At 38.0% G+C, this 13,636-nt stretch overlaps 1 protein-coding gene across 2 annotated transcripts in view; it reads left to right on the top strand.

Moving 5' to 3' along the window:
* Positions 1–13,636, top strand: part of DLD (dihydrolipoamide dehydrogenase) — a 33,057-nt gene that overhangs the window by 9,548 nt on the left and 9,873 nt on the right. The window contains exons 4-13 of one of the 2 annotated variants that reach the window (XM_074942456.1): positions 1,208–1,276; positions 5,087–5,156; positions 5,590–5,690; positions 6,047–6,190; positions 6,405–6,506; positions 8,097–8,287; positions 10,093–10,263; positions 10,888–11,077; positions 12,569–12,706; positions 13,535–13,624. In XM_074942456.1, the coding sequence (XP_074798557.1) occupies positions 1,208–1,276; positions 5,087–5,156; positions 5,590–5,690; positions 6,047–6,190; positions 6,405–6,506; positions 8,097–8,287; positions 10,093–10,263; positions 10,888–11,077; positions 12,569–12,706; positions 13,535–13,624 (1,266 nt within the window). The remainder of the gene's footprint in view (positions 1–1,207; positions 1,277–5,086; positions 5,157–5,589; positions 5,691–6,046; positions 6,191–6,404; positions 6,507–8,096; positions 8,288–10,092; positions 10,264–10,887; positions 11,078–12,568; positions 12,707–13,534; positions 13,625–13,636) is intronic. The other variant, XM_074942457.1, reaches the window with a different exon arrangement.

The following is a 13,636-nucleotide window of genomic DNA, read 5'->3' as shown; positions in this document are numbered from 1 at the left end:
CTGAATAAAGGTTTTAGCTTCAAAACATAGCTTCAGTAAGTCCCTGTTCTAGGCTTTCCAGCAGCTCTTCAGCATCAGCTTGGTTCACGAGTGGTTTTGGTCTTCACACCCAAAACGGAAAAGATCAATCAGTGATTATGCCATTATATCAGAAGGGAAAGGAGCTTAAACTTTGTTTTAGCAGTTTTTATGCTAACAACAGTTCATTTGCTTTGGCAGAAAATGAGCAATTTCAGGAAATGGTTGAAGCACTTCACCTGAATATTCTCCTCCAGACAGATTTAAACTTACAGTTCCCAAGATGAGGGACTCCAGCGTTGAACCCTGTGCACCCCAGAACTTGTTTGCAAGGAGGAAAGGCCAAGATTTCTTGTTTTCAAGAAAAGTTTTGTTTTCTTTCCAAATGTCCCTTTTTTGTTAGCCAATTTTTGTGCAGGGTGTTGTCCCTGACTGATGCCTTTCTGGAGACTTGTATGTTGTCTGATGATGAATTTTGAAGAGAGAAATCTCTAGCCATCTTTTCTTCCTCCCTGTTTAAACAGTTGGCATCGGCCTTGTTATTGCTGCTCAGAGCAGCTTTATTTTCATTTTTCTTCTGGGATATCCGTAGAACTTCTTACTCTTGAAGTGAGAATCCCACAAGGTGGTGGTATTTTTATAGAGGGAAAAATTACTTACCTTGTAATTTGTTTCTTTCAAGGTGGAGGTGGTCATTTGACAAGATTTACTCACCAATCCATTCCCCTCAGTGTTAAAGGTTCTCTTTTTACTTGTCTTTGCCTATTTCGCCTTGCTTTTCATTATTCTGAGGCATTTTTTGATCCTATATCAATCTAATTCAAGGCAATCATCTTTCCGAGAGCTTCAACTCCTGCTCAGTTGAAAGAACTTATTGAAACACTTGAAGGGGGAGGGCAGTGCTTATACTTTTTTGCAAGTATAAATGATGACAGTGGGTTACCCTGATGTAATTTCTCAAAACGTATTTGTTTTAAAAGAGAGAGAGAGAGTGAAGAGCTAGGGGAGTTCAAATCAGTCTATAGCTAAACCCAGGAATGAGAATCCTGCACAATATCTTGTGAGAAGCAAGAATTACAGGATGAGTAATTTTCCTTTGTCATTGGTATTCACTGAAATTTTCAAATGCGCTTTTAGGAACTAAAAATGTAGTATGGTTCTAAAAGGGTTTTCTCCTCTTCTATTCCAGACTGTTTGTGTGGAGAAAAATGAAACGTTGGGTGGAACCTGTTTGAATGTTGGCTGCATTCCTTCCAAGGCAAGTGTGCATTTATCTCTAGCTTGTATCATGTTTTCACTGTGGATTTGAATAGTGATGCAGTGGTGAAAAGACCAGGGGGCAGATCCTCAGATAGTATAGATTGTCATAGTTCTATTGACTAGAATGGAAAAAGAGGGGGAAAGGATAGCAAACACAAGGAGAGAGAAACACATTTATTTCACAGCGCCAATGAGCTGACAAGATTATGGCATTAACCAACTAAACACAATCACGTCTCTTATACTAGAAACACTACGATTACCACAGATGATCATATCTGTAAACCTCTAGCATGAGTCAGCTTATTCTGAAAGGGCTTGCAGCATTAAGTCAAAGATGGTCATAATGCTGTTTCTGCATTTATAAATGAGTGAGCCATTTATGGTTCATAGTCATCTAGTGTCTATCTCCAGGTTGTTGGTGACTGTGGTAATGGTCATCTTGAGATGTTCTTGGAAAGGAAAATTCCCATTTCAGATGGTCTGCTATTGGGATACTGCAGCTGATATTGCCCCATGTCTCTTGTAATGTATTTACAAATATTTTATATAGATTTACAAACTAACTTGTCTTTTTCCTTCTGTGTTGTGGAAAAAATTGCTTTGTGTCATCTGGTAACATACTTTGCCACATTGGTAACTATTTCTGTTTTCTCATTCTGACTTCTTTGTCTGCTTAAAAAAGAAAAAACATCATTACAGGTCTCCCCCCATCTGAACCAGTCTTTCAAAGCCCTCTTGGTTGGGAGGAATATCTCTGTTTTCTTTTTTTTTTTAATGGCATTTAAACCCAAGGTCTTAAGCATATGCAGTCATTAAATATCCCCATTTCATTCCTGGTGTCAATAGTGGTGTTTTGGCCAAATTTTCAATCTGGGTAATTATATTTTACTTACATAAATTCCCCTTGAAGTTTCAGTTGAACACAATAATCTCTGCTCTTGATTTAAGCTATGGTGCAGAAATGTTGCTTTGTGCTGTTGAAAGAGCAGTTGTTACAGTAGTGAATGAAATGATCCCTGTGTAGAATTTATCTTTTTAAGTTTGTAAAGAACTTGGGGATCATTCAAGATGAGAGGCTTTGGGAGCAGAACATAATGCAAGATATATTTTATCTGTCACTTGGGAGCTATAGTTAGGGATCCGTGTCTGTCATGGATTCCTTGACTTCCTGCAATCTCCGTGACTTCTGCAGCGGCCAGTGTGGCTGATCCCCGGGCTGCCTGAGCAGTTGGCCCCGGGGACAACCACACCGGCTGTTGCTGGAGCGGCTCTGCACTGGAGTAAGCAGCGGCCAATGTGGCTGGCCTCAGGGACTGCCTGAGCAGCGGTCCTGGGGGGGGGCTGGAACAGCAGTTGTCTCCCCACTCCTCCCCCCAGCAGTGTTCAGAGCAGCAGTGTCCCCCCCGCCCCCCAGCTTTCCCCACCCCCGCAGTGGTGGCCGGAGCAGCAGCGGGCCCCTTGCAGCTTTCCCCTCCCCAGTGGCGGCTGGAGGAGCCGCTGGCCCCCCGGGGCTTCCCCCCTGCCCCCGAAGATTCAATCAGGGGTATTTATGTTGTAAGTCATGGACAGGTAATGGTCCGTGATTTTTTTGTTTCTTGCATGTGACCTGTCCATGACTTTTTCTAAAAATACCCGTGATTAAATCGTAGCCTTAGCTATAGTTATATGGTTAGCTCTGTGGTTGCCACCTTGCTTCTCCACTTACAAAAATGGGATTTATGCGCAGCTACTAGGCCGTCTCCTGAGGCCATTTGTCACTGCCCTGTGTAATAGGGAGTGCTGAATAGGAAATAGTTCTGGATCCAAACTGCCAGATTGACCGCAACACACACATGTGCAATATTTTTCATTACAAACTGTGCTTACAGCATGCAAGTGAATAACATAACAGACATAAAGATAAACTGTCTCTCACTGTTTCAGATTCAAGCTTTTACTAAATCTCCATGGTAACGCATACATAGCAAGAGATCCATTAATATCTAAACAAAAGTTTGCACTGCTTTGTGATACTTAGCTTCTGCGCAAACAGGTACATAGAAAGGCTCAGTGCATTTAAAGTTCAGTAGAAAAAGAATTCTAATATAAATACTGGCACATCTGTTTTTTAATTTTGTAAGTCAGCTGAGCATTCTTCATAACAATCTATAATAAAGGTAATAGCTTAACTTTGTGCAGTGTAGCGAAAACCTTTCCAGGCATCCGTTGCAAATCAGGTTTAGCAGTGAATAGTATTGGGAAATGAACTTTAGGATCCGATTAGGGAACTTTCACTCCTTTAAGTCTTGAATTTATCCTCATTTAAGGTTTTTATGTACATGCTGTTTGAACCTCACGGCTAAACTTAGATGCCATCCAGAGTTTATTTCTGAACAAGGAGAAAAAAGGTCTGTTAATAAAAGGGGAGAATAGTCCGTACTCATTAAGGCAATAGTAAGTTATTAAGTTCTCTCCCAAAATCCAATCACAGTAAAAGTGTTGGTGTGTGTTTGCTGATAGCTTATCTAACATAAAATTGTTTCCTTTGTAATTGCTGAAGACTCACACAGTGGTGATGCCGACCAGAGAGTAATTTCTAAGTAGTTATACATTTAAAAAAACAGTTTGGTAAAAAATGTTAGTTTTGCACATAGATGCTGCTTACATTTATCTGGTACATTTATCAGATAAACAAACCTGATTATCTTAGCCTGACAAATTGTAGTTTTACTCAGAATATATATATAAACTGTATTATCACAAATATAAATTATGTATTTTTGAGGTTGATTTGCAGCCTCCCATAGTCCCAGTTTTCTAGACTCTGGCATTCTGCAGATTTTTGCTCCTTTGCCCTGTTGCAGATTCACTGAAGTACAAACACGTCATCCTCATGCATCTCCTCTGGCTCTTCACTTCAGAGTACAGATTAGAATTGTCCTTGTTATAGCAGAACCTCAGAGTTATGAACACCAGAGTTACCAACTGACCAGTCAAACACACACCTCATTTGGAACTGGAAGTATGCCATCAGGCAGCAGCAGAGACAAAAAAAGAGGCAAATACTGTGTTAAATTACTAAAAAAAAAAAAAAAAGGAAAGCAGCATTTTTCTTCTGCATAGTAATGTTTCAGAGCTGTACTAAATCAATGTTCAGTTGTAAATTTTTGAAAGAACCACCATAATGTTTTGTTCAGCGTTACAAACAACCTCCATTACTGAGGAGTTTGTAACTCTGAGGTAGTACTGTATCAGAAGGACAGTTAACTTATTTTTTGAACTAGGTCTGTTTCTTGCTCCTCCTCCTCCAAGTTTTCCTACATCCTCATATTCCCTCAGATGTGAGATTATGTGGTAGGGCAGAGAAAAAGACAATTTTCCTCTGGAACATCCTAATTGTGTATGTCTCGAAGCTCCATATCATTGTAATTCTCAAATGATAATCTACTGGGCCAAATTCAAGCCTGGATTAACTCTGTTAAAGTCATCAGAATTAAATGAGGCTTGAATTTGGCTTTTCTTTCTCTTGTTTAATTGTGTCTTAATTTTGCTGTCCCTCTGCTTGCAGTTTAACTTTGTAACTGTGTTTAATGCCAAAAAAATTTGGAAAATGGCTTGTATAAAATACACTACATAAAATGAAATTGTGTCCTATTGTACCTTTTTAATTTTGAATAAAGGTTTCATAGTGGTAATGGTGAAAGTGTTTATTGAAAACTAGTACTAAAATAATTTCTGCTGATGGAATGAATAGTGATCTCAACTGCTTGAATGTTTTTAATATGATGTGCTCTGATTCCATACTAAATTAATTCTGTTTTTCTAGGCTTTGCTGAACAACTCACATCTGTATCATTTGGCCCATGGAAAGGATTTTGCTAGCAGAGGAATTGAAAGTGAGTATGCAGTACAAGTTAGTGGTATTGCAAATAAGTATGGTTTCGCACAGTGCCTTTTAAATTTGCAAATCTTTGACTACTTTAACTGCTTGAATAGGTAGTAGGAAAACTTAGCAGGGTTACAAAATCAATTGGAATGTTAGAGCCTTGTTTCTATTCCTTGAAATCAGCTTCTTGGATAATTGCGATTTAAAATGTTTCATTTATTGTTGCAACAAAATAGAGCTGGCCTCCAGCCATATTTGAAAAAATAAGGTTATTTTTTGTATTTTGATGGCTGAATGCGGTCTTTAGCCCAGCTAGTGGGATCATTCAGCACATCTTACTGTGACATACAGAACTCATTTGTTTTCGGATAACCTTTAAGTTAAGAGATGGATAAAGACACTGAAATACAAGGGAAAAGTAAAGATGTATACAAAAATTATAGTTACAGGAATCCACTTGAATTTAGAGAAGATGATGGAGCAGAAAAGTGGTGCAGTGAAGTCCTTGACAGGTGGAATTGCCCATTTGTTTAAACAGAACAAGGTTAGTTTGGGCTGTGTCTGTCATATTGTTTTTCTGGATAAAATTTCTCCTTTTCTGTTAAATGTACTTTTCACCTCAGAGATTAATTAGAATGGGTAATGAATGATCAGCAATGATGGAATTAGACCACTTCACTTTTGGGAAGACTTGGTATCTGCAGTTCTCTATTTTTATATTTAGTTATTTTTTCCTTTTCTTAAAAGAAGGGTGTCACATTATTTTCCAGTTTGTAATGTAGTGATATCAAAGTTAGTTTATCAGTGGAGAATTCATGCTTCACTAGAGATGTATTGAGATTCAAGTTATTTTGGTTTAAATTGTGAATGTTTGTATTTACTGTATTCTCATTTGTAAAGGTCATACATGTGCCTGGATTTGGAAAAATAACTGGCAAAAACCAAGTCACAGTATCCAAAGAGGATGGTAGCACTCAGGTTATCAATACAAAGAATATTCTCATAGCCACAGGTTCAGAAGTTGCTCCCTTCCCTGGAATTACGGTATGATTTAAATAGTAACCTTTATTGGTACACTGTTTTTCATTATTGTGTTAGTACTGGTTGTCATTAATAAGTAACAGTTTTCTGTAGCTTATTAGTTATTGCTGTGAGATAGCTATTTTAGACAGTTTGAATTTTTTATGTAGTATACAGAAAATCTGTGTAAACTTCCTTCTTGAGGAGGTAAAAAGCTTTCTCCTTTGTTCGTTATTAGATTGATGAAGACACAATTGTATCATCAACTGGTGCACTATCCCTGAAACAAGTCCCTGAAAAGATGGTTGTAATTGGTGCAGGAGTCATTGGTGTGGAATTGGTAAGAGGCTTATTTATACAATTTATGCTTCCAGTAGATCAAGAAACAGGATGTAACCATTTGGTACAGATGGATCTCAAATTACAAATGTTAATCTGTACATTATGTTAGCATTTAATAGGGGATGATATGGCTGAGGGAATTTTTAATGAGAGAGAGAGCCTTTCCTCTCCAAGTCACTGGTTAGATCATCCCCACGTTGGCAGTGAGCAAGAATTAGGATCTGATGGCTGATTGGTAGTCTATATGAAAAGACTGGTTGTAGTTCAGTTCTCAGCGGACAAGTGTCCACATTTGTTAAAACTAGTGTAACTTATTGGTAGTCTCAGCAGAGAGTTGAGGGATTGGATGAGCATAAAGGGTGAAGTACAATCTTGCTTCTAAAGCCCTCCCAGTTTCGTGTTATGGGGAAGCTTGCACTGCAGTTGCCCCTGCTGAACCTGCGCTGTACATTAATAGAGAACTTCACTCTCAAGGGCTGTCATTTTAGCACCTTTAGAAGCATAAACATATTTGCAGCATTTAACATCAGGAAATCTTGTTGATGGATGTTATATTTATCATAGCTAATAACCAATGGAACAACATTTTGGGACTGAAAGAGGCCATGCAGCGCTTCTAGGTCTGTCTCCTTTCTCCCCCTGTACCCTGCCCATCCCCACAAAGATCTAATATTTAAAAAATATATTCTTTGGTCTTACAAAATTATCTTGACAATTTGGTCAGACCATGCCATGCCCAGCCCAGGCACAAAATCTACTCAGCTGCCTTTTACCTTGATTTTAATGGGAAAAAAGGGCAATATTTTACTTTCTCTCTGAAGTGTGTGTGTGTGTGAGGGGGAGACTTGCTTAAGACAAGTAGATTTTTGCAAGGGTGATGTTCATAGTTACAGCTTTTGCTTTTGCAATTGCTTATCCACTTTTTGGAGCAGTGACTTTGACAGTGAGTTCTCTTAAGTAAAATTAAAGCAATCTGGCATTGTTTTGGCTCTGCTCCAGTGGTACTGGCACACTATTTATAGATCTTGTTGCATTTAGGTTTTTTGGGCTACATTCTGATTTCTGGACTCTGAACATTTTTATACCTAAGATCTAATTATTTTGATATGTATCTATTTACAACATTTAGTTCTATTGCCAAGGCAACTAGTGAGCTAAGTATTGCGCACAGCTAGTCTACATGGAAATGAGTTTACGTTATTGTGTGTTCTCCCTTCACCATTCCTGTGCTCCAACTTTTGCGTGTTTGTTTCAAACACCATTTGCATCTTATCGACCTAGACTATAAAATCTTTGGGATAAGGACTGACTTTTTAATTACAAATTTGTACAGCACCTAGCACCACAAGGTTACAGTCCCTGTGACTGTAATGCATATAAACAATCTAATACATGCGTATTCCCAGATGGAGTTATGGGCACATACCATGTGTATCACCATTGTAGTGCCCCAGTGAGGGCCTTGTTATGCTATGCATTGCCCCTATCCTGAAGAACTTACAATCTAAGCAGTAAACTTTAAACTGGAAGATTGCAGTTTCTTTTTTCTTTTAAAAAACAAAATAATGGTTTATTGTATTAACTGCAGGGTTCAGTTTGGCAGCGTCTTGGTGCAGATGTGACAGCTGTTGAGTTCTTGGGCCATGTTGGTGGAATGGGTATTGATATGGAGATCTCTAAAAACTTTCAGCGTATCCTTCAGAAACAAGGACTCAAATTTAAACTAAATACCAAGGTTACTGGTGCCACCAAGAGGCCAGATGGAAAGATTGATGTTTCGTAAGTGCTTAACACATGAAATACAGGAATGATATATCCTTCCCTACCAGAAATCTAACTAACAGTACAGCTTTAGATTTGGGGTATAATTTACTGTATAAATAAAACTAAAACAATGACAGTGGGACATGAATCCAAACGTCAACTAAATTCAAAGCTAAGGCTGGTTTAAACTGTACTCCTAACTTATTCAGTTCTTACAGTGCATGTGAGGATATAAAATTACATAGTTTTTTGGAACTCCAGTATCTTACTTAATGCCAGATGGGGTGAATGAAGGATGCAATTTCAGTCCCTACTGAATACCTTACAGTTTGAAAGTTTAAATTAGGCCCATATTTTCCTGATGCTACAGTGTCTTTGCGAGCAAGACTCCCATTGACTTCAATCTGAAGAATTGCCAGGGTAAAGACACTGGTGTCTTAGTGAAGTTAATAGTAAAAACAAAATCAAAACCTCACCTTTATTAGAGGACTTTCCCTCTGATACAGCATCAAAATAAGTATTTTTATTCTTCAGAGGATGCGTCTCCATGAATCCATTAATTCTTGACTCTTTGGTAACTGGTGTTGAGGTAACGGTCATCTTGTCCATTATCAATTTTCTGGAGGCAAGGGGAGGTATGCGGAGCAATCCAGAATAAAAGGTGGTAAACTCTCCAGTAGTGCATTTTCATAACTAAACTGAAACCCACAGAAGGAATTTCTAATAGAAATGCTGATATGAAAACATACAGAACAGATACTTAATGAAAAAAACACACTTTGATGCTTTACCTGTATTTTCAGATTGTTTTCTCCCTGTATGGTGTTAGCACACCAAGGAAACTTAATTTGAATTTTAATATATTCAGAACTTATTTGCTTCTGTCCCATCTAGAAGTCAAAATTTTGTCTGACAATATAACTCTTACTATATAATTTTCCACTGGAAGCACTAGTGATTTTTCAAATGACGATGAATTCAAGTGTGGGAAGGAACATAAGGAGTAAACAGTCTTTCTTTTTTAACTAGAAAAGTAGTATTACTTTATTAATGAACAGGAAAAATGAACAGTTGCATTGACTGTACACAGAAATTACACTTTGTACACTTGTCCATAACAAATGTAGAAATAAAACAGCATAACCTTGTCCTTAGCTCCGAGAGGTAGAACTGACCACATGAAAGGAAATGACCTACTGAGCATGGATACCACAGAAGCACTCAGATACTGTGTTGATGGGAGCAGTTTACGGACCTAAATAAAATAGTATAACTCAATAATAATGTAGTAGCAATGCTTTATAGATTTCTGATACAGATGAACTCTGAAAAGATCTGGAGATCCCTGCCATCTGCAACTGTGGGCTATCTAAACAAAATCATCTCTCAATAGAGTGATTTCAGGCATTTCCACAATGCTGTCTCACTTTAGAGGTACAATGCTATAGCTAGTGTTTCAGTATCTGTCGTATAAAAACAGAGGATGCAGGATAAAATATTACTCAAGTAAATTTCATGAAACTCATAGTTTATGCTTTAGTTTAGTATATCACTTAATTGTAACAAGAGATTGTAGTATGAGTGAACTGAAACCGCAAGTACCATTTTGATATTCTTAAGCATACTATAGTTTGAAATAGTTTCTTGCATTTTATTGAGACCTTTCAATGCCCATTCCTCTTCACTGCTATCTATATCTAGCTATTAATCAAAGAAGTTACCTGGTCTCAATTATATTTAACATTTTCACGTTTTCTTGTAAGTGGTATCTGTTGACAGTTACTTTCCCCTCCCCCCCCCCCCCCCCTTCTATCCTTCAGTATTGAAGCAGCTGCTGGTGGAAAGACAGAAGTAATCACCTGTGATGTATTACTTGTTTGCATTGGTCGACGTCCTTTTACTCAGAACCTAGGGCTGGAAGATATTGGAATTGAACTTGATAACAAGGGTAGAATCCCAATCAATACCAGATTCCAAACCAAAATTCCAAAGTAAGCAAGATGTTTAAAACAATTTTCATTAGCTTCCAATTAGTCACATTTTACTTCACATATTCCTAGCAAAAATAACGGGATTTTTATTTAGAATGAGAGATCTCTTTTTAAAAAAAAAAGAGAGAGAGAGAGAGAGAGAGAGGTTAATTACCCTACAAAAATACTACTTTTCGTTTTTAATAGTAGCTGACTATAGTTTAACTTGTTTAAGGAAAGGAAAATTCAAACTTACACTTCCAAATAAATTGCTTCCATCTATGGCTTTTTAGAAGCACAAAAGAGGCAGTGTACAGGTTGTGGCCTTTAGTTTTCTCTTGTGTTAAATCAGGTCATACAGGAAAAGTAAGCATTTAATAAATTACAGTAAAGTTTATAAAGCTATTTGAAAAATATAACTAGCGCTAATCTATAGAAAATAGCTATTCAGCTCAAATTGGAGAGCTAATCTAGCAAATTAAGTACAGAAGCAATACACATTGGGTAATTATTTTCATCTGTTTTTGTTCAACTTTCTGTTTACAAACATGTTTAAACTACTACGTCTATTGTATAATATATCTAAAATTCTCCATATGTACTTTTTGAACAGCAATGTTTTGTTCTTTTTCATTTGTCTCATAGCATCTATGCTATTGGTGATGTAGTTGCTGGGCCAATGTTGGCTCACAAAGCTGAGGATGAAGGCATTATCTGCGCTGAGGGGATAGCTGGAGGTGCAGTTCACATTGACTATAACTGTGTGCCCTCAGTGATTTACACACACCCTGAAGTTGCCTGGGTTGGCAAATCAGAGGAACAGTTGAAAGAGGAGGTACTGTTTGGTTTCTATTTGGATCATATTACTTTAGGGTCTTGGATAAGTTAAGCTAAATTCATTTATGTGTTGTGGCTGCTCTGAATCACCATAGATGTGTGGTCCAAGAAAAATATCATGTATTCACTTTGTCAGTGCTCTGATTTAATAAGGCTGGTATCTCAGCATCAAACAGGGCTGAGTCATTGTGAAAGTTCACCCATTAGCAATGCTATTATTGAATAGTTGTTGATTGGTGATATTCATCTCTCCCTGTTGCCAACGTTGTGTAAAGCAGATGCAATTCATAACCTGGGGGAAAACTCTTCACAGTTTATAACAAGCATTTAGTCTGAAGTGACATCTTTTTGTGGCTTAGTTTTATCACTGGTGTTTGGGGAGATATGTGCTATTACTGAGCAGTACATTCAGCAGGCGTGTAAGATGCAACTGCATGCTGTAGTTCAAAGCGCACACTGCCTAGCATACTGAGTCTGTACCTGCACAGTCATGGGATGTCTGAAAAGCATGTATTAGGGGAAGAGTCTGCAAGTGCATATTGTAGTTAGTGTAGATGAGGGCTTAGTGCCATCGGAATGGGATCTGCTGCAGATCTTGTCTTGAAAAGCCACTACTCCTGCTGGAAGTGGGAGTACAGCTGGCCCTGTGATAGGGCACCAAGGATAGTAAAATAGTGCCACACCAAAATTTGTCCTCTTGCAGTCTCCCTGTTGCTCTCCAAGTGCAGATTCTCTGTTCCCATGCAGGATTGGCTTTGTTCAGGCCTGTAAAATGTAAAAAATATGTTGTCTAGCTGGGAATGCCAGATTGTGGGGGTGGGTTGGTTGGTTTGTTTTTTGATAAATTGGCATCTGTAAAACACTCCTTTGCAGTAAGAAAATATTTGATTTGAAATCATCACCTGTTCTAATGATTTACATCCGAATTCGTGGTTTCTCTTTGATGATTTTTCCAAACAAGAAGCAACAATTTAAGAGCTTTAAACTGGTCTCTTGTCAGAGGAAATTTAAATGGTGCTGACTGTCTTTAGTTCAAGTCCAAAGTAAGATGGAGCAGTTCCTCTTTTACAGTTCATGCTAATGAACTACTATTCTTGAGTCATGTTTTATATATTACTGGTAACAGGTGTTAAACATTTGAGAGTGTTTTATGCATGGAGAGCAATGCAAATAGTACAATGTAATAATTGTCAGTCAGGTGGGAGCTAACCAAGGGTTTACATTAGTCAAATAGGTCACCTAAGCTACAGTTTCAAGTGAAAAATGAAGTATACCTGAATTTATGAATGTGTACAAATATAATTTATGCTGAGTATATGAGATGGTAAGCACCTTAGAGCAGGAACTGTCTTCTATGTATTTGAACAGTGGCTGCACAATAAAACCTCCACCCACTCCTGCAATACACACATTCACTAGTCCTTTGTGCACTGTTTGTTTCTGCAGTACACTGTGTAAATTGTTAGTGACCCATATCTCTATTCTGTAGGGGACAGAATACAAAATTGGAAAGTTCCCATTTGCTGCTAACAGCAGAGCTAAGACTAATGCTGACACAGATGGCTTGGTGAAGATACTTAGTCAGAAAACAACAGACAGGATGCTGGGTGCTCACATTCTAGGCGCAGTGAGTATTATAAAAGATGGGAACCTCTTTCCCGGTTTCTCGGCTCCAATGGTGATAACTTACAAATTAAGAATTGTGTTTTTGTATATCTGAAAAATCTTAATCTTCTGGTTATCAGGTTTTGAGAGGCAGAAGTGTCCTTCAAAAAAAAAAAAAAAAAACAGGCCAAGCTTTATGTCTCTTGAAGTCACTGTATTTAGTATTTATTTTACATACTTTATTAACTCTGAATTGGACCTCACCATTTTCTGGCCAAGGAAGGCTTGATGCCACTTTTTTGGGTTCATCAGGTCTTCTTCTTGAGTCTCCAGGAGGGGGCAGTACAGAACAATATGAAGTGTTGATCCATGCCATGGAAACTAATTATTGTTTGAGATGCTAGCTTACTGAGGGAAACATGAGTCAGAATGACATTTCTTTTGCCTAACTGGCAATTTTTATACAATTGGGGTATTGTTCACCACTGCTATCAATATCAAGAGCGAGTTTTTGGTTGTATGTATGCTTGCATTCTGTCATTATTTACTCTGATGTGAATTATTATAGCAGTTCAAGGTAGTCAGTGTATAGAACAGTGCAACTGTTGTGTAGTTTTATCCTTTCTCAGCTATACTGTGTATGTGTGACAGGTGTGGGTAGAGTCATTGACTAAATTAACCAGATGCTAATATTATCACTGCTGAACGTGATTAGTTTTTTAGCAAAAGACAAAGCCTACAGGCAAGCTGGCTGTTTCATAGCCAGCTAGTAAGTTAGAAAAGCTTGTGCATAGTTTACATGTCTTTGCAATTGTACGGTTTGCCCTAATTATACATGTGTTACTTACAGGGTGCTGGGGAGATGGTTAATGAAGCTGCTCTTGCTATGGAATATGGAGCATCATGTGAAGATGTAGCCAGAGTTTGCCATGCCCATCCAGTAAGTTGGCAT

The sequence above is a fragment of the Natator depressus genome, chromosome 1 (genome assembly GCF_965152275.1).
Source record: "Natator depressus isolate rNatDep1 chromosome 1, rNatDep2.hap1, whole genome shotgun sequence".
In the NCBI taxonomy this organism is placed as follows: Eukaryota; Metazoa; Chordata; order Testudines; family Cheloniidae; genus Natator; species Natator depressus.
The sequence above is the reverse complement of the archived record's forward strand: the minus strand, read 5'-3'. Positions and strand labels throughout refer to the sequence as shown.